Source organism: Alosa alosa, chromosome 4, assembly GCF_017589495.1.
Source record: "Alosa alosa isolate M-15738 ecotype Scorff River chromosome 4, AALO_Geno_1.1, whole genome shotgun sequence".
Lineage (NCBI taxonomy): Eukaryota > Metazoa > Chordata > Actinopteri > Clupeiformes > Clupeidae > Alosa > Alosa alosa.
The window spans coordinates 7,708,172-7,729,326 of NC_063192.1; the positions used below are offsets into that span (position 1 = coordinate 7,708,172).

The following is a 21,155-nucleotide window of genomic DNA, read 5'->3' on the forward strand; positions in this document are numbered from 1 at the left end:
GGAAGGCGCTAACTAGCCGACGCCGCGATAGGAGGTCGTCCTCCTCTGGCGCGTATGATTTCAGCTGGAAAGGTCATTATTCCCGGCGGAGCCCGAAATAACTCCGCGGCTCCGGCTCCTGTCATCCGGGGAGCCACTGTGATCTGGAGGAGCCGGGCTGGATTAGCGTCTCGCTTCAAGCAAACCGAGATTAAACGCTGTAATCCCGCGAGGAGCAGACACATACAGCGGGAGAACATGGGCAATGCTGGGGCTCGGGAGCAGGAGGAGGGGCACGGGGGGGCACACGCAACCCAGAGAAAGAGCAGCGCGGCTGGGGCGGGGATGGGAGGTGTGGGAGACATGTGAGGGGGGCTTATTCAGACATGTGTCAGGAAGAAGGTGGGGAGTTGTTTGCAGGGGGTTTGTGTGTGTGTGTGTTTAAGAGAGGGAGGGAGAGAGAGAGAGAGAGAGAGAGAGAGAGAGAGAGAGAGAGAGAGAGAGAGAGAGAGAGAGAGAGAGCATATGGGTGTTGCTGCAGGTGTCGGGCTTATGCATACAGATTGTGTATGTGTGAGCTTGCGGCTGGAAGTGTGTGTGTGTGTGTGTGTGTTTGTGGATGTGTGAGTGTGTGAGTGTCTGTCTATCTGTAAATGGAACTGAGAAAGAACAGATAACGGTTTTTCAAAAGGTGTTGAGAAAAAGAAAGATAAAAGGAATAGGGATAGAAGGGAAGAGCAAGACTCCGTTTCTGCAGGACTGTGTGTGTGTGTGTGTATGTATGTGTACTCACATGGTATCGTACGCAGGTACAGATTGTCTCTGATGACTTGCTGCAGCTTGTGGTCCAACGAGCCTTTTTGGAACTGCAGACTCAGGTAGTGACGCAGGTCAGTGTTCAAAACTTTACCTGTATGGGGAAAGAAAACACACACATTAGCAATTAGCTATTAGCTATTTGACCCATAAGTTGACATAGTTGACATAATACAGCCTATTCCCAACTACAACAGACTACTGCAATCAAACTAACACATACTCACACTACAAACTTACTACACATATGCAGACACACACCCACAAACACAAACACACATGCACCCACACACACACACACACACCCACAGGCTGCTCAGGCACTGCATTCCCGACTGGCTGCGGCAGGAACAGGAGGCAGCCCGGTGCATTCTGGGAAAGGAAACTCAGCACCTCTCCTCTGGGACACGCAAGGCAGGAGTGCCTAGACTGACCCCGCAACTCAGAGATGGACACAGAGCGGAACAGACAGAGGGGGGAAAGAGCACCATGATGATCATGAACAGAGGAGAGCTAGAGGGGCAAAGAGTGGAGAGAGAGATGCAGAGATAAAAGGTAAGGACGAAGGCGGAGAAAGGTGAGGAAGAAATTAAGGGGGTGTGTGAGTGTGTGTGAGTGTGTGTGAGTGTGAGAAAGAGAGAGGAGGAAGAGCATACAGAGATCGGCAAAGGCCTTAAAGTGATGCACCTGGGGCTCATTAGCACTGAAATTGGAGCGTTTCTCACACACACACACACACACACACACACACACACACACACACGTTGTTGCAGTTGCAGTCACAAAGCACATCCTCTCAGACCACTGCATTCTTATTAGACACACACCATCCCCACTACATTCTTCGCACAGACACACACACACACACGCCATCCCCACTACATTCTTCGCACGCACACACACACACACACACACACACACACACACACACACACACACACACACGCCATCCCCACTACATTCTTCGCACGCACACACACACACACACACACACACACACACACACACACACACACACACACACACACATACTACATTCCTCTAAAAACACAAAACCCATCTGCTGTCCTGACAAACATTTGAGCAAACACAGATCCCTTCTGGATTCATGCAGTCAGCCATGTATTTAAGTGGAGGCCTCATCACACAGAACAGAACTCTAGAACCAAAATGACAGGGAAAACAGCGATGCACAAACACTTGAGCGCCGAAGGGACAGAGACCCAGCTCTTCATTTGTCATTTGGAGGCAATACAAATAAAAGCTGAAAATGAGGTGTGTGCTTGGAGGACATACTTGACCAGTCCCACAGAATTCCATGGTAGTCCTTTTTGATATATTTCATCTATATTTTGATACATATTTCTGGAATAAACAGCACAGCTGGGATGTATTTAAGCCTGTTAGAGGTTTCTTAGCCTGTACCGAGGCCTGACCAGTACTATGACCAACTTTTCACTGAAGTCATAAATATTGATAACAAGAAGCAGATGGAATGCTTATTCAGAAATAAACAGTACTTAGTCATTAATTTATTGACCAAACAATCCCCACATTGAACTGGTGTGAAACCAAGAACTAGTGTAAACCCTTTAACCACAATTATCTCTGAAATCCTTCTGCTCCGTCATGTACTGCAAGTTGGTCTTCTTGCATGGCCCCCTGCTTCAGATCTTGACACTTGAACATTTCTATTTGATTAAGGTCCTCAAAACGATCAACCTTCATTGCAGTTCTTTCATAGACTGACTACTGTGTTTGAGAGTCATCCTACAGTGAAGATAATCAACGGTTACATTCTTTACTGGAGAGAAGTGACTAACTTCTTGCTCTCCTCCTCCCATGCATATCATTCTGATCCAATTTCCTCCTCATAATGGGCCGATGGGCACTAGGAAGTTGAGTATTGTGCAACCACCCGCCTCACTCTGACTGGAGAAGACAAGGAGATCCTCACAAGTCAATTCACACAGAGTCTGTCTCTCATGAATTACCTATAAATTACTTATGGACTATTCTATCTGTTCCAATCAACTCGTAAACACCATCTGGCTGTGTCCCCCTTCTCAGAGATGACGCCTCAGATCACAGGCGTGCATTAGAACGCTATAATGAGCTATACAATTCCATCTGGTCCGCCAAATACTTCACACTTCGGAAAATAGCTTTCTCCATGGATACCTAGCGCCTTATTAGTATGGATGGAACTAACATCACCTATACGTGAATCTATAGTATGTCATGGTGCTATAGTGGCACAAGGAATGTATACAGCATCAGATAAAACATCTGTCTAGTGCACCTCAATGGGTTTTCAGAGCAGACACATCCTCAAATGGGTAAATGTTATGTAAATGTATTGCATTTCAGTGCTCTGTCTAGTATACAGCAGAGCCTGCAGGCATGCATTACAATAAGAGGCTGTTAGCGCTTCAGAGCCTACCCTCTCTCTATTGTTCCAGCTTCTGTGATGGTGTTGTGATTAACCTACTAAGGCAAAGTGTGTGAGTGTGTTTCAGCGAGCAACACTCAAGCCAACAACAACACTGCAAAAGTATGTGAGTTTTGGAAAAGGGCTGTGTGTGTGTGTGTGTGTGTGTGTGTGTGTGTGTGTGTGTGTGTGTTTGACAAAGGGTGCGGTGAGGAATGTAGGACAGGCCTCAGTGGGGAGCTGCAGGAGGACCTGAAAGAGACCCGTGGTTCTAGTTGTACAAAATAAGTCGCTACTCCGTCCCCATTGATAGTGAGTCAAGAGATAAGAGGAGGAGCACTACAAAGGCACACTCTCCTGCACATACATCCAGTCACACACACACACACACAGAGGCTACCGCACAGGCACAAGCGTACATATACACACTTCCACTTGACGTACCTCAGGCTCAATTTTTAATTATTGTCAGCGATTTTACTCTAGACACTCTCACACGCACACACCTTGGTATGTATGTGTAGTACAAGTAGTAGTAGATGTTGCCAAATGGAACTGGTCCACATATTTAACCTGAGGCTATATTAAAGGAAATAAAATTCTAAACTGATGACTCAAGCACAAAAGCCCTACTCCCTATTATTTGGAAGGTATTGGCCTAAGCTAAGAAAACACTGTCCTCTACCCATGGACAGATATGGGCAAACAGAGACCTCTCACACAACTGATGCGGTGATCTGAGACACTTGCACAAATCACACACACACACACACACACACACACACACGCACACACGCACACACGCACACACGCACACACGCGACACGCGACACGCTGCACGCACACGCACACGCACACGCACACGCTTGCGCACGCACACGCACACACACACACACACACACACACACACACACACACACACCACAAGGGGGGGATCAGAAATGCTGGTTTCACCATGACGCTGGTGCTTTCTTTTTCATTACAGCAAAACTGTGACCCTTCCAATCCAATAACTCATTCCTTTTAAAGTCTTTCCACCCACGTCTCTCTTCCTCACTTTCTAGCTTTCTTCATCCCCCCTCCTATCCTGTCCTCTCTGTTTTAACCACTTCTCGAGCTGACACTTCTGGAATTGGAGATAATCACATTCCTCATTCTCATTCCGTGCGCGTAGCCAGGCTTGCTCGCTCGCTCGCCTCAGGACGGCGGAGGGGGTACGAGCCCGCGGCGGAGTCAGCAAGGCCGACGCACCACCGCCATTTGCCGCAGTCGCGTCACGTGGGGAAACAAATCATAAACGCCGATTGGCTCGTTGCCCTGATGGAGTGACAAAAAGGTCCATACAGCGGCCATACATAGATCGCACACACACACACACACACACACACACACACACACACACACACACACACACGTGAAGGGAGCCACGCGCTTCTGGGCACAGCCGCCACCACAGCTGTATCCAGTCATTGCTGTGTGAAATATAGTCATTTACATTTCATTGGGCTTTCTGCTGAAATGTGCACTTTGATGCTATGTGAGTGACAGCATGGTGAATGGATATGATATGTTTACAGTGGGAGCCCATGCAGTGGGCTCTCCAACACTGATCTGACTACATGCAAAACTCTGAATGGCGCAACATGGAGGCATCCCCTGGGGCCGATCATATTTCTGCCTCTCTCACACTCTCCCTCAAACACAAACTCGTACAAAGACACACACACACAGCTCTGAATGATCCTGTCCCCCACATTGTGCCATTAAGGAAACCTCCCAGTGAATCTCAAACACACACACACACACACACACCATAAGTCGCAGAATAAAAAAGCAGATGTAATAACCCTGCTGCTGTACACCAAACGGTCCATTTTACACCCATGATTCTAAACAGATTACAAATACACAACACACACACACACACACACACACACACACACGATTATAGGTGTCTAATCTAACAGATGGTGAACACTGGTGGCTCTCCCTGCATGACACAGTAGACCAAAACCACACTGTGCATTAAGCCTCACTGCCAGGAAGTCCACTTCCCTCCCTGTCTGCCCTGGTCTCTGCCATTTGAACCGACTCTCTGTGTGTGTGTGTTCAGTAGGAGGGAGGCTGTCTTTGTGCGCACTGATGCCTTCATTTTAGTCCCAGACTGGTGTGTGATATGTATTCGGTTACCTCTTGGCCTTAACTTTGGTGATATGCACCATCCTATGCGCTGCACATAAGCACAAACACACCCTCAGATACCAGATACAATACGTACACACACACACACACACACACACACACACACACACACACACACTACAGAGGGAAAAAGAGGAAAAACTGCTTCTACAAAGTAATCCTCTTTTGCTGTGAAATATTTCCAAACAGGATTATTTCAGAGAGTTGGGGGGGAGATAGAGTGAGAGAGGCAGAGAGGGATGGGGCAGAGAAAGAGAGAGAAAGATAGAGAGAGAGAGAGAGAAGCCCTCTGATGTCCTCATCAGAATGCACACACACACCCAATCCCACAGACCGTTACATATTCACACTCCATCACACACTCTCTGGAATGCTCTCTAGGCCAAATACATTATGCTGCCCCCACTACGGATACTTGTTCTGCTGCTTTCCTGTGTGTGTGTGAGTGTGAGAACGTGTGTGGTGGGGGTATGTACAGTACAACTGTGTGTGTGTGTGTGTGTGTGTGTGTGTGTGTGTGTGTGTGTGTGTGTGTGTGTGTGTATTGGCTTGGGCTGACAGTGACTGCTTGTCTCATCAGTGAAATGTGTCAATTAAAAAAACAGATTAACCCACGGTACAAAGTTTGGTTCCTATGATCTCTGTCCCTTGCTGTCTCCAAATCCCTCTCGCACACTCACACACCTTTGTAAGGCGTTAAGCTATGATTGAGATCTCGAAGGCTTGAAATTATGCACACAAAAAAACTCACTCTCTTGAACACACACACTTAACGGAAGAGAAGAGGTTCTCCACACCACAGCTGTTTTCTCATGAGTCCCTTTCTTACGTCTGACACCAGCCCCTCCTCTGTAGCCCTCCAAGCCTCTGTGTGTGTGTGTGTGTGTGTGTGTGTGTGTGTGTGTGTGTGTGTGTGTGTGTGTGTGTGTGTGTGTGTGTGTGTATGGATGTATGTATGTATGTATGTATGTGTGTGTGTGTGTGTAAGAGAGCTCTCAGTGTTGGCCATGCCCTTTCTCCAGAGGCCAGCATATTTCCTCTCCCACTGCCTAATCCCAAACATCTGCACAGATATGGTGGAAACCAAATGGAGGGATGAGAGGGGAATGAGAGAGGTAGAGCAAGAGACATCATAGAAGGAGAGAGAAAGGCCAGGAGAAACACATACAGCAACACTTATCAGCTTAAGGGCCAAGAACTCCATCCAGGGGAAACCCGTGTGTGTGTGTGTGTGTACATAAATCAGTGAGGGAGTGAGTGCGAGTGTGTGTGTGTGTGTCTTTCTGTTTCTGTGTTGTGAGCAAGGAACCCTGCCGACGTACTTAAGTTGACACGGCTCACATACGATAGGGGTCCAGGTTCAGCAGCAGGTGCTGTTTGTCTCCTCCCAGCTGCCATACTTGGAATGGTCCATGCAGCGGGCCAATCCCAGCATGCATTAAGACTGGGGCCCACTGGGCCATTCCTCTATTAGAGAGGGACTTGCTGCCGCGCTTCTCATTAATTAAAGAGTGATGAGACTGGAGGCTCCTGCCTCTACTTAATTACCACGGAGCTTCTATTTAAACACACTATTACACTCACTAGTACGGCCTCCTCAGAGCCACCTTCCAGGACATGCATGTGCCTACATGTGTGTGTGTGTGTGTGTGTGTGTGTGTGTGTGTGTGTGTGTGTGTGTGTGTGTGTGTGTGTGTGTGTGTGTATAGAAATCTAAGTGTGCATGGCTTTATGCAAGTTGTGTGTCTGTGCTCTCATTAGGCGCTAGACCTCCAACTTAAAATGCCAGTGGTCCTGGTGGAAGTTTCTGGAACAGTCATTGGTGTCAGGCAATTAACAGGGGGATGAAGCCAGCTCTGCAGGCCAATCGACTGTGTTTGTGTGTGTGTGTGTGTGTGTGTGTGTGTGTGTGTGTGTGGGGTGTGTGGTTCTGTGGAGCAGCTGAGCTTCATCTTTATACATCTTTCATAACGCACCCTCCCCTTTTACTACGAGAGTTCTCATCATCACTGAGCACCTGAATAAATCTCCATCTTTTATTACCGACGCAACCGACCCAGACAACACAAAGCCCATTCTCTCATTCTCTATCTAATCATGTCCCACAGCGTGAGGCAGGCCCCACCTCTATTTTGCTTCTCTCTCTCTCTCTCTCTCTCTCTCTCTCTCCCCCCACCCGCCTTTTCCATCTCTATCTCTCTCTGGAGCTCCCTTGATGTCACCGGGTGCTTGAACTGGGTTTAATTCCATTCTCATTTCCATTTAAAAAAAAACTTATGTCATCTGAGCAAAGAGAAGAGAGAAGCGGGGATAGAGAAACAGGGTGAAGGAGGAAAAGCAGGAATGAGATAAGAAAGCAGAGGGGGGGGTGAGAAGGGAGGAGAGGGAATGGAGCGAGAAAACAGGAGAGATGAGAGAGAGAGAGGGAGAGAGAGAGATGGAACGATGGATGAGGGGAAAATGCAGAGAAGAGGAGAGCAGCAGCTGAACCTTCTGTCAGGCCCATTACTCTGAGTTACACGCTCAAGGCCTGAGAACTGCTTTCCCATGACCGACCGACCGACCACACACACACACACACACACACACACACACACACACACACACACACACCTTTTCTCCCCTCCTCTCTCTCTATTTGCCCCTTTTTTCTCTCACTCATGCACTCTTAGATGGCACAGCATATGCTGCATGAGAAATCAGCCATTACCATCCACAACCTGTAAGGTATGGAGCCGTCAGTCAGCCACCCAGGCAGGCAGGCAGGCAGGCGAGCAGGCACTGGAAGGTTCTAGTGTGTCTGCCTGCCTGACAGCCTCTTGCACTCACATGTTCCAGCAGCGTGCACGCAAGTGTGGCGTAGCTTCTGTGTGTGCGTGTGCGTATGCAGAAGCGCTCGTTTGGGTTACTGCTCAGATGCCTGCAGTGCATCAGAGGCCGGGATGTGGGAGGAGATACCAGAAAGGCAGAGAGGGAGCAAATGTGCTGAGTCTACTGACGCAGATGTGCGTCTCTGTGTGTGTGTGTGTGTGTGTGTTATGGTGGGGTCGTGCCAATGCCGCTGTGCGCTTACTGCCTCATCCTGGGCTGCAGCATGAAGCCAAATACACACACACACACACACACACACACACACACACACACACAGACAGACACAAACAGACACAACGGCTTTCTCGTCTTCTCTGGCATCACGCAGCATTAGCATAAAGCCTCGCCTGCGCACCCGCACGTTTTTCATTTACCCTCTAAGCGGATTCAATCCAATTGTCATTTCAATGTTGTTTATATTGCCTCGGCGACAATAGTCGCGCTGTCGGGGGCGGCGAGGAAACCCCCATGAGCCAGCACCACCCCCCCCCCCCCCCACCCCGTGACAAAAGGCAGCGGAGAATTACAGGAGGGGAGAAACCTCAGAGGTGAACCCGGGTCACAAGAAGGGGGCTCCCCCATCCCTAGGGTCAGCTGAGGGGACCGTAATGAGGTGGACCTGAGGGGAAGTGTGATCAAGGGGGGAAAGGAACACAGCAGTTAGAGCTCTGGGCCAGTGGTAGCGTAGTGGCTAAGGAGCTGGGCTAGCAAGCAAAAGCCAGAAAAGTTGTGGGTTCAATTCCCAGCTGCCACTGTTATGCCCTTGAGCAAGGCACTTAGTCCAAAGATGCTCTGAGGAGAATGGCGAATTTAAGTTGCTTTTGATAGTAATGAAGTAAGTATTTCAAGTATAGACTCTGCATGTAGTTAGCCTATATACTGTATGATACACATATCTATATAGCTAATATGCACAGTTGGTATGGAGTGGAGCATAAGCTGAGGCCGTGTGCTCTGGGACGTCAGGTTTGATGGGGAGGTGACAGCACAGGCATGGGGAGAGATGAGATGTTGGGAGATGTGGGAGGTGCAGCGCTATGAGAAACAGATGGGGCTCGTCAGCGGCACTGCAGTGTTTGGCCTTCAACACGCATCTCGTCATGGACGCAGCGCCCCACTCCGCTCGGCCTGTGATGAGGTCAGAGCTGTGCTCAGGCACCACTCCCTCTCTGGGCGCTCGGACAGGGGGGGTTAGAGGCCCACACCTGGGGGAGGGAGGGCACAGGGACTCAAAGCTTCCCTTCCACCAGGAAGACAAACAAGCACAATAAGCAGTACAACACACACACACACGCAATGGGCATGACATCAGGGTTAGGAAATGAGAAACTATTGTGTTTAAGAAAGGCAATTCTCCAGTGGGGAAATGGGTGCGAGACTATGGACAAGTGTGAGTGTGTGTGTGTGTGTGCATGAAAGCAAGAGAAAAAGAAAGAAAGAAAGAAAGAAAGAAAGAAAGAAAGAAAGAAAAAAGAGAGAGAGGAGAGAGCTGTGCTCCAGTGCTCCACAGCAGTGGCTGTGTTTGAACTTTGACTCTTAAGTGAGTTCTTTTTACCATAGAAGAGCAGCTCAGCCACCATGTCCACTGGAGAGTTCAAGCACACTCTACCCCAGCACCCTTAGCAACACACACACACACACACACACACTTCCTCTCCAGTTCTACTACAGTAACACTGCTCATGCTCATGCGACCGGACAACCTAACCGTGGTCACACACTCACAGAAGCACACCCAGTCGTGCAAATTCCACTGAACCTAAGCCCACTTGAAAGGCTCCCTCTTGTTAATGTTTAATCTCCAGTGGCTGAAGTTCAGAATTGGGCTTGCTGCTACAAAGGGCCTCACAAATGTGACTGTGTGGGCATGTGTGTGTGTGTGGGGGGAGATGCGTGTGAGAGCATGTGTATGCACATATAGGCCTGAATGCAGGCGCGTCAAATTCTTGCTGCAGCTTCAACAAAACCAGGAAGGAAAAGGCTGTAGAGCGCCTAAGATCCCACACCCCATACACCAAACACACACCCACACAGCTTCACTCTTTGAAGAGTCCTTGCCGTTTCAGTGAGCAACAGTGATTTGGGTCTGTGCTATGTTTTTACAAAGTCTGTTATCAAAGTCTGTTATCACACTCTCACACACACACACACACACACACACACACACACACACACACACACACACACACACACACAACCTGCATCTAAGTGCATCTAACCTTGAGGTCTTGCATGTCAGGGCTTGACTATTCTAGTTCTTTGGAAAGCTGCAACAAATAACAGTTCCAAGTGAAGTGATGTGTTGACATCTCGAATCAAGGAGCTGACTTCTTCAGTGGCCATTCTGGAGGCCTGTAGGAAGAGGTGCTGTCAAGTCTTCCACCGAGCACTATAGCACTTCAGTTTCAGGGAAAGATACATACAAACTTCAGGAGCGAAAACAGGCTTGTATCACCGCCATGTGTTGCTGTAACATTGATTTGAAAGTGGGCCATCACACTCTAATATTTAACTGTACACTTACACATTCTCTCAACTTAGAGAGACAGATTTCTTAAAAAATATTTTATCCCACTTTATGTGGCAGCTTCTCTGAGACAGAGTAAAATTCCAAATCATTGGGGTAAGGACTTATACTTTGGAGACTGTACAAAATAACAGAGCACACATATTCATAAACGGCAATACATATTGCAGAGCTTCTTGGCATAATAGCAAACTCTTACAAAACTTGCACAGCAGAATCCTAATTGTTGCACCAGCGCTGTGTTTTATCAGGAGGCCTGTACTCAGTCGCTGGGCCACAAGGGTGAAAAGGAGATGCCAGTGCACCCTCACACACACAGACAAAAGAAAGCGGCCTAATCACCTCTGTGTGTGTGTGTGTGTGTGTGTGTGTGTGTGTGTGTGTGTGTGTGTGTGTGTGTGTAGCAGCTCAGTCATCTGACTGGAGGGGAGCCAGCAGATTACCAACTGTCACTCACCAGCCGACTGAGAGACCTTCACACAAGAGCTGGAGGAAAAACAGTCATTTTCTCAGAGCGTCTCCGAGCACGGCCGCCCCAGCCGTGACACCCGCCGCCACAACCACACACACACACACACACAACACACAACACACACAACACACACACACCACACAACACAAGTAAGGACGCGCACAAGTAACGTCAATGAGTTTGAAACCGATGTATCTGATCTGTATTTTTAGCCGGAGCAGTAAATGACACCCGACTTGAGCAGAGGGAGCGGTGGGGTGGCGGTGGTAGTGTGCGGTGGTAGTGTGCGGTGGTAGTGTGCGGTGACTGAGTCCCGGCTGCACTAAGTGCACTTCTTTGCTTTTCAGTGCTCCAGAAGCACCTCGCGGGGATGGAGACATGACAAAGCAACGGGGGAACAACAGCCGAGTGCTTTATGGATGAGAGGGAGGGAGAGAAAGAGAGAGGGGGAGAAAAGAGGGAGTCGGCAGCAATCGCTCTAAGCCAGAGGGAGGGAGAGAGGCAAATGAAAGAGAAAGCATATGAGATAGAATGAGAGAGAAATGGAGAGAACTGGAGAGATAGTGAGCAAGAGAGAAGAGAGAGAAAAGAGAGAGACGCCTGCCAACCAAAAGCTGTTTTCGCATAACAAGCTACAGAAAGGGAACAGAGCTGGCTCCAGCACAGAGATCTCTGCACGTTTGTTCTCTTACATCCATCCATCCATCCCCCCTCCCTCTCTCTCTCTCTCTCATCATTCCATCCATCCATCCCTCTCCCTTCCTCCCTCCCCCCTGCCTGCATCCCCTTTGTCCTCCCCCCTCTGCTCTATTGTGTAAGGAGATTGTGTAATAGATGTAAGGCTTATTGATTGATGCCAGAGCCACTAATTGAAGAGCTGCAGCCCTTAGTACAGAGATGGAGTTTACTGACCTCTCACAAACGAACAACACACAAGCACACATGTGTTCACTCTCTCTCTATTTCTCTCTCTCCCTCTCACACACAGACACATAGGATGTAAAGAGTGACTTTCTAAAGCTACACCCCACCCCCCCCACACACACACACACACACACACACAAGCATATGCTGTGAGTGAGAATGAGAATGTGCCCTGGAATGTGTGTGATACAGGGCAGTCGGAAGAATCTAGGACAGGAGGAAGGCCTTTGTTTGCCCCCTGTGTACACACACATATACACTCACACACACACACACACATTCCATTCTCTGCTGGCTGCCATTCCATTCTCTGGCTTCCACCTGCTCTGGTTAGAGGGCTGGTTGGCTGATGCCAAACTAGCACATATGCATGGGTCAGGGGTCAACACCCTGCACTTATATTCAACAGGAACAGGCTCATTCTCAGAGCTCCAGGCCCTCTCCTGTCATTGGGCAGGCATGCTCAAATAAATACACCCCACACTCATTCACACACACACAAACAGTAGCTTCCTGCCATTATGTGATTCAGACCAAAAGTAAGACAACTCATTTTTGTCTCGAACCAGCACACACACACACACACACACACACACACACACTCCTCACTGGAGCTAGCTTCCAGATCCTACCCAATCTCAAAGCCCACTCCAGGCACCTCAAGCCTAACATATGAATATAGTAGAGTTGAGCTGGACAGCAGTTAGCCAGTCAGTCAGTCAGTGTGCCAGTCAGGAGGCCCTTTACTGAAGAGGAGAGCCAGGCAGGAAGAGCTGGGTTGAGCTGAGCTTGGCTGGGTTGAGCTGGGCTGTGCTGGGCAGTGCTGGGTTGAGCTGGGCTGGGCTGGGCAGTGCTGGGTTGAGCTGGGCTGGGCTGGGCAGTGCTGGGTTGAGCAGTGCTGAGTTGAGCTGGACAGTGCTGGGTTGAGCTGGGCAGTGCTGGGCTGGGTTGAGCTGGGCAGTGCTGGGCTGGGTTGAGCTGGGCAGTGCTGGGCTGGGCTGGGCTGGGGGCAAAGCTGGGCTGGGCTGGGCTGGGCTGGGCTGGGCTGGGCTAGGCGCCGCTAGCTGGCTGGCAGGCAGACAGCAGCAGTAACCTGAGCCCTAACCTTGAGCCTGACACCGCATGGTGGAGGAGGGTACTGCCCCCACACACACACACACACACACATACAAAGGCACTACACAGAGTCATTGTGTGGCCTGGGAACAGCCATACACACACATTTGTGTGAGTGAGTATGGATCTGTCTGTCCAGATCTGTCAGTCCTTGCTAATTCGACACTTTTTAAAGCTCACAGCACAATTGATGTTTCTTCTACAATAAACACACTTAAATGCTTGTTTTATTGTCTGTCTGCGTCCAAATGGTCTCATTTTGCGTAAGTCTACGTGAACAGTGCGGTCACTGTGCTCTCTTTCTCTCCTTGTCAGTTTGCCCCCTTTCATCTTCCTCACAAACCCTTATTATCCCACAGGTAACGATCCCTGAATAGTAATGTCTCTATCGATTACTATAAAGTCCCTTAATTACACTTTTTCCAAAGTGAGGCGTGTGTGTGTGTGTGTGTGTGTGTGTGTGTGTGTGTGTGTGTGGTGTGTCAGGTAAATCAGGTTCAGATGGAAACTCAACACTCTAAGCAACTCCCCGAAACCAAAGACACACTGCGTAATATAGTGTTGTGTCTGTATGAGAGAGAGAGAGAGAGAGAGAGAGAGAGAGAGAGAGAGAGAGAGAGAGAGAGAGAGCCCTCATATAAATGAATGAGCGGTATGGTAATGATCATGAGATCTGCACACTCACACAGGTTAAGGGTGTCTCCTGTTCCCACACTCCTCCCCCTGTCACTACCTCTCACACATCAATAGAAACACACACACACACACACACACACACACACACACACACACACAAAGCACCCATAGCCCAGCATCCTCGTCTCATTAGAAACAAACACCCAACCAATGTAATCCAATTCTGTCATTCCCACTTAACTGTACAAACAGAGAACAGGGGACTGGGAGAAAAGCGACAGAGACAGAGAGGAAGGGATAGAGGGAGAGGGAGGGATAGAGAGAGAGAGAGGGATGACATTACATCATGTTGTGCGGGAAAGAGGATGAATGGGAGCTCATTAAATGAGGTGGTGTGAAAGAATGTCATCCTTCAGTGGCCAAGAGGAAAGACAAAGAGCTGCAATCTCATGAATGTACACACACAGACACACAGACGGACAGAGAGGGGGGTGATAGCCAGTAAAACTGGGTGTACCTGCATTCCAGAAGTGTTATCTTATCAAAGCTGGCTGGCCAGCCACACATGCACAAACATTTCTATTGGTTTCTATTTATGCAAAGCACTCACTCAAGCCCTCCCTAGGGTCTCAACCTGCTGAGGAAGGGGACAGGGTCATGGCATGGGTTAGACTCTGTGTGTGGTGTGGTGTGTGTGTGTGTGTGTGTGTGTGTGGTGTGTGGTGTGTGGGTGTGTGGTGTGTGTGTAAACTCCAACTCTCTGTGCATCTGCTCTGATGAGGAGCAACCAATCAACTTGCAGGACCTGAAAAGCCACTGACACACACCCACACACACCCTTTCTCTCTCTCTCTCCATTTCTATCCATCCCTCCATATCTTCTTCTTCTTGTCTACCTCTTTAACAACATCACCCCCTCCCTCCTCTTCTCTTTTTTTTTACTCAAACCTGGGGTGTGTCACTGGCCACACAATCCCATGGCAGACAGTGACACAGTGACAATAGCCAATCCCACCTGTTGGTAACAATACACTCGTCATTTTGTGTCCTTCTAATGGAGCGGGCTGTTCTTCAAAAAGGACACGGTCCGAATTCCAGCCATTTCTGCACTGGCCTATTTACGACACACACACACACACACACACACACACACACACACACACACAGACAAACATGACCCCCACACACACACATACACATGAGGCTCTGTCACTCAGTCATCCACCACACACACACACACACACACACACACACACACACAGAGAGAGCAGAAAACACGGGGCCATTGTGTGCTTTGAACACAGCAGGGCAAATAATGAGAGCGCTAGCAAGCGAGTGAGCGAGCGAGAAATGAATTAGTAATGTCCTAGAATAGGACACGGAGTTCCACACACACACACACACACACACACACACACTGTGTCACAGTGTGATTCAGATAGGATTTGAATGGAGATTATTTGTGGGTGGTGTGGTAGTGGTGGGCCAGACACCATCTAATTTTACTGAGTCCACACCAACTCGCTGCTCCTGCCAGGACTCCTTCTGAACAATAACACTTCGCCAACTAGAGAACTATTTACTTATGGTTTGCAAGTGCGTTAAGTGTAGGTGTGTGTGTGTGCGCGCGTGTGTGTGTGTGCGTGTTTGTGTGTGTAGGATAACTGAGAGGAGAAGCCGATACTTCCATTTTGACAAACAGGAAAATCAGGCACAACGTTTGACCTGTTTACTTTCTCCTCAGAAGCCCTTAAACACACACACACACACACACACACACACGTTTTGCCTATTCCATATAAAGTTTATGTCACATTTCCTTTTCAGGACCACTAGCATTGCCATGTCAAAAAGCAGCGGGTGCATGACCGAGAGAGTGACAGAGAGAGAGAGAGACAGAGATAGAGAGAGAGAGTGGGATAGAGAGCAAGAGAGAGAGAGAGAAACGGAGAGCGAGAAAGAGAGAGTGAAAGAGCGAGAGAGAGTGGGAGAGAGAGCAAGGGAGAGAGAGAGAAACGGAGAGCGAGAAAGACAGAGTGAGAGAGCGAGATAGAGCACGTGGGGAGCTCAAGGCGGGGAGCTCAAGGCGGCTCACGGCTGGAACACTTGGCAAAAACAGTGATGAGCAAAGCCTTGGCGTCGGCTGGCTCTGCTGCTCTGCGCTGCGCTGCGCTGCTAACGCCTAGAGTGGGAGCACTGCTCTCTGGCGCTCGCCCACCCCCAGCACCTCCCCCCGCACTTCAGTGGGAGACGTGACAGCTATATCAGTCTCCGTCATACTAAAAATGTGGCAAGGCCAGGGTGCAATGTAGGTGTGGGATAAAGAGCTGCGCTTGTGTGTGTGTGTGTGTGTGTGTGTGTGTGGGGTGTGGAAGGAAAATTGCCAAACACCTGCCACTACACACACACACACCTGCTCCCAGTATTGCAACATAGTTTAAGGCTTGCAGTAAACAATCAATACTGTTTCTAAAAAATTCTCATTGTATCCTGCTCACACGCGCACAAACTGGTAAAGAAAGACAACAAAAATGTTGGCTCCTTTCATCCCTGCATAGTGCAAGAGAACTAAAACAGGCCGCAGGCAGTTCTGTGAGCAGGAAACACACACACACACACACACACACACACACACACACACACACACACACACACACACACACACACACACACACACACACACACACACACACACACACACAGTCTCCAACTGTATGCTGCACATCATTACGACAGAAGACAACTCTTTCTTTTCTTGTCTGGATGCCCTACTCACCATCCGTTGCCAGCTGACGCACACACATCGACTCACACACACATATCGACACACACACACACATTGACACACACACACATTGACACACACACACACATTGACACACACTGCAGTTCTGCATCTGGCGCGTTGGGCTAACATCTGCATCCAGTGCCTCTCTGCGTAAAACTGTGTGTGTATGTTAGAGAGGGAGAGAGTGTATGTTTACTGATGTCAGCCAATTAGACAAAGACTGAGGTTGACAGGATTGTCAGCTCTCTAGGGCAAACACAGACAAGCACACACACAATAACAGACATCCACACAAACATCCTCAGACTTGGAAGCACATAAGCGACCTGATCACAAGTTGTGCAGCATGCACACACACACACACACACACACACACACACACAAACACACACACAAACACACACAGAGCGACTGGCATGGTCGCCACTGCTTCAGTATTAGGGCCAGCATCAGTTACCACTTCTCCCTTACAAGCAATCCTGGTCTCGGTTCTCCTCTTCCCTCCTCTCCTCACTGTCTCCCCCTTTTCTCTCCACTCGTCTATCTCTCTCTACCTCTTTCCCCCACCACTCACATCACGGTCACTGAGCAAAGGCCTCTCTCCCTAAGGCCCCTTACCTGGTGAGTCATGTGAACACACACACACACACACACACACACACACACACATGATGGCAAAAGCAAACGTGTGTGTGTGTGGTGTGTCTGTGTCTGTGTATGTGTGTGTGCGTGTGAGAGCTAGAGAGAGAGAGACAGCGCGAGAGAGAGAGCGAGAGAGAGAGAGAGAGAGAGACAGACAGAGAGAGAAAGAGAAAGGGGGAGGGGGGGTGTAAGAGAGCAGAGTTAATGAAAGGCAAGATGGAGGGAGGAAGAAGATAAGCAGTGAGTAAAGAAGAGGGTGGAGGAGAAGAGGGATGAGGTAGTCAGATGGGAGCAGTCAACTGGGGAATGCTGCATCTCACACACACACACACGCACGCATGCACACACACACACACACACACACGCGCAAAGCCACACACGCACGCACAAAGCCACACACACACACATACACACACACACACACCCACACACGCACGCACAAAGCCACACACACACACATACACACACACGCACACACACACACGCATGCACAAAGCCACACACACAGGAGAGATGGTGGGTAGAATACAAACAATACATTCAATACAGTCAGAATATAGACAACAGACTTATTCACAGTAGGAGAGAGAGTGTGGGTTGACTGGGTGTTAAAGATGTGTACTGGTGTTAATATATACATGCCTGTTCATGCCCTGTGTGTGTGTGTGTGTGTGTGTGTGTGTGTGTGTGGTGAGGTGATTGTATGCCGTAACCACCAGTGGCACTAATGACTCGCCGTGAAACAACGGTGGGTCAGACCGCTCTGGTCAGATTGGAGAGGAGCATTCATTCTCCACCCCCAGTTCCACTGTACGCTTCATGACACACACACACACACACACACACACACACACACACTACCCCTAAGAAAAAACAACAGTTACACACCCCACTGAACCCAGAACACATTATTCGGACATGCTGCTTATCTATAATTTATCACCTGAAAACTGTAATAGGCTGCTACACTTCATCAGTCTTGACGCTAAAACATATCCTATTAAAACTAAAAACAACAAAAGAGCAGCAGCATTATGCAATCCCTCATTCTTCAAACACATAAAGATTTAAACAAATGTTTATGGATGTGTAGTCTGCAGAGCTGTAGCCTATGTGGATCTCCAGTCTTTATGCTCATCAATGATTGAGGCACTTGGGGGGCAGGGGGTTAAGAAGCAGGCTGCATAACATCTTCACCTAATCCAAACATACTGGCTATTGGCTACTCTTTTTCTCTCCCTATCTGTGTGTGTGTGTGTGTGTGGCAACTAGAAGATGAATCAGGTGGGTGTGTGAGGGTGAGGAAGACAGACGACATCTGTGCACGCAGGGTAAAGAAGATTATCTTCACACACACTAAGTTGATTGCACTCTGAGCCCGAGGAGTTCCCTGTGCAACCGCTTCGCTGCTCCCTGCGAGCACCGGAGGCGCGGGGGACAGTGAGGACGGCACCTGACACTACCGCTCAGTCACCTGTGGACTGGGTGTGTTTTCCAGTTACCATGGCACCCACTTGCAGCCAGACACATAAGCGCGAGCGCGCCAGCTCACGTTCGCGCGCACACACACACATTCATAACATACCTTTGAGTGTGTGAGTGACTACGTCAAATTACTCCCTGTCCGTACCGGTTTCTGTATGCTTACGACATGCCTACCCTCGTCCTAACTAAGATGGTTTTGATATTGAAAATACCAAGAAGCCCAGCCTAACCAATGTGTGCATGGTACCCTATCTACAACGACCCTATTTAAACATTACAAAACAGACCAAGAAAAATGTCCGTGTTTATGCACATCAACTCACCGGGTTTCACAGTCTTAAGTCGAACAGGCTCTCGAAAGTGGCGGATCACAGCAATGGTGTCCCGATTAGTCAGTCCGCTGACGGGAGTGCCGTTGACCTCCAGCAGCACATCTCCAGGGCTCGGGAATCTGCCGACATGGCAAACCATCGCATCCGCCAGCACAGTTCCGAGATAAGGAAATTCCCCTCGCTCGGCGCCCCCTCGCACCTCCACGAAGGAGGCCAGCTCCCCGGCGCTACCCCATGAGAGCGCGCACTCCTGCACTCTCGCAGACCAGTGCTTCTTTTTCTTCAGTGTTTTGGACATGACCGTCGGTGGTTTTCACCTCGTTACACTTAAAGGATGTCGGCGAAATATTTGCTTTTGTGGACGAACAGTTTCTCTTCGGTTTTAGGACACGATCCTGCTGCCGGGACGGACGGAAAGGCAATGCGCGCGCTGAGTTCGGTTAACATCTCTTGGTCAGCAGCCCGCAGGAAGCGGCGCAGATATCACCCTCATCGTCCAGCTCCTCCGAGCGGTCAGCGGAGCGTCAAGGTCGGCTGCGGCTGTTGAGATATAGCACAGACCTCTCTCAAGCAAGACAGTGCGTGTCAAGCCGCGTGAAGCAGACGCATGCAGGAGCAATTGCTAGCTGACACCAAGCCAGCAGCACGTCAAAACACGTCAGTAGCAATGAAATTTCCACGATTTCGATACCATAGAAATATCCATACATTTGTAATAAGGAAGACACAGAGCAACCCTAAACAAACACCTGGTGCTCAACAGTTCCACACGAGGAACGCCGACTACCCAAGCGATTCAAGTTTATCTCACCGGAATAAGCGTTCGCCAGCCCCTGTCACTGCACTGGGACTGTCATGGTCTGACGCTACCGCGGGCGTAGAGCAGCTGATTCAACATCCAATGTATCGCTTTTTTCTTGATCGAGAACAATCCTCTCGACGCACCTGCTGCTTTTCTAATATGGCATCAGCAGCAGCACAGCATTCCAGGGCGACGGAAACAAGATACCTGCAGCTCGCGGAATACCAGTTTTAACTTGATGCTGACCGGCCACTCACGCACTTTTCCGGACAAATGAGTCACGAACTAAACCCCTCACACACACATCCACACACGCCACAGTCCCTCAGAAAGCTTTCTTCTACACACAGCCTGCGGGCTGTCCGGGAAGTTTCTCACGCATTTTCATCTTGTTAGTTGCAGCAAGGGAAGTCCAGCGTAGCTGACTGCTGTGCTTTGGCACCAATGGGAGGCGGGGAACTGGAGTCAAACGGGATCCCAGGAGCCAATGACGAAATCAGCTAGGCGGTTCTTCCGCGGCGGTTGTTGCCTTGTAACGCCAAAACAATACTCGCTCCAGCCCGCTGTGCCCGTCTCTCATGCAGCTTAATTATGTCCTCAGGGGCTAAACGTGGCTGTCGTCGTTGCACTAACCCTGCATTATTTCGCAACCAGATTAAGGGTATTGGTTTGTTTATTTACATTTGAACGACCAGCCATGCAGTAGTCCAGTCATTTTGACACGTTAAAAGGGGATGGTTAACAAGAATATTCTAGGCCGACAGAAGAAATGTAGGCCTAGGTGCGTAGTTCCCTTTAATTCTTCTATTAAAATTCAGAAATGTTCCCTTGACGTCCAGTCTAAGTGTTCAAAGTCAACAGACGCCCGCATGTAGGCCTACATCTAGTTAGTATTGCAGATGACTGCCACTGTGGACTGTTGATTCCACCAGTTATAATTAGACAGAGGGGATTTGAGGACTGTGTTCATCCATGTTTAAACACTGCCACCGCGTGGAGTACAGCGGCAAATACGTTTTTCCGAGTAACACACGCACACACTGTGAGCAGATATTTTTTTATGGCTCTATGACTTGGTCTGCAGAGGCTGCAGGCTATGGGGGAAGGAGTCTCTTCTGGAAGTGTGTGTGTG

The 21,155-nt window shown here is 49.2% G+C and overlaps 1 protein-coding gene across 3 annotated transcripts in view; it reads right to left on the minus strand.

The window, feature by feature from the left end:
* The window catches only part of magi3a (membrane associated guanylate kinase, WW and PDZ domain containing 3a), a 51,915-nt gene extending 31,336 nt beyond the window's left edge, over positions 1-20,579 (minus strand). For 2 of the 3 annotated variants that reach the window (XM_048241729.1, XM_048241728.1), the window contains exons 1-2: positions 19,213-20,578; positions 773-889 (exon numbers count right to left, since the gene is read on the minus strand). In XM_048241729.1, coding sequence (XP_048097686.1) covers positions 773-889; positions 19,213-19,519 — 424 coding nt within the window. In that variant the 5' untranslated portion in view covers positions 19,520-20,578. Of the gene's footprint in view, positions 1-772; positions 890-19,212 lie in introns of all 3 variants that reach the window. The other variant, XM_048241730.1, reaches the window with a different exon arrangement.
* Between the last annotated feature and the right edge of the window lie 576 nt (positions 20,580-21,155).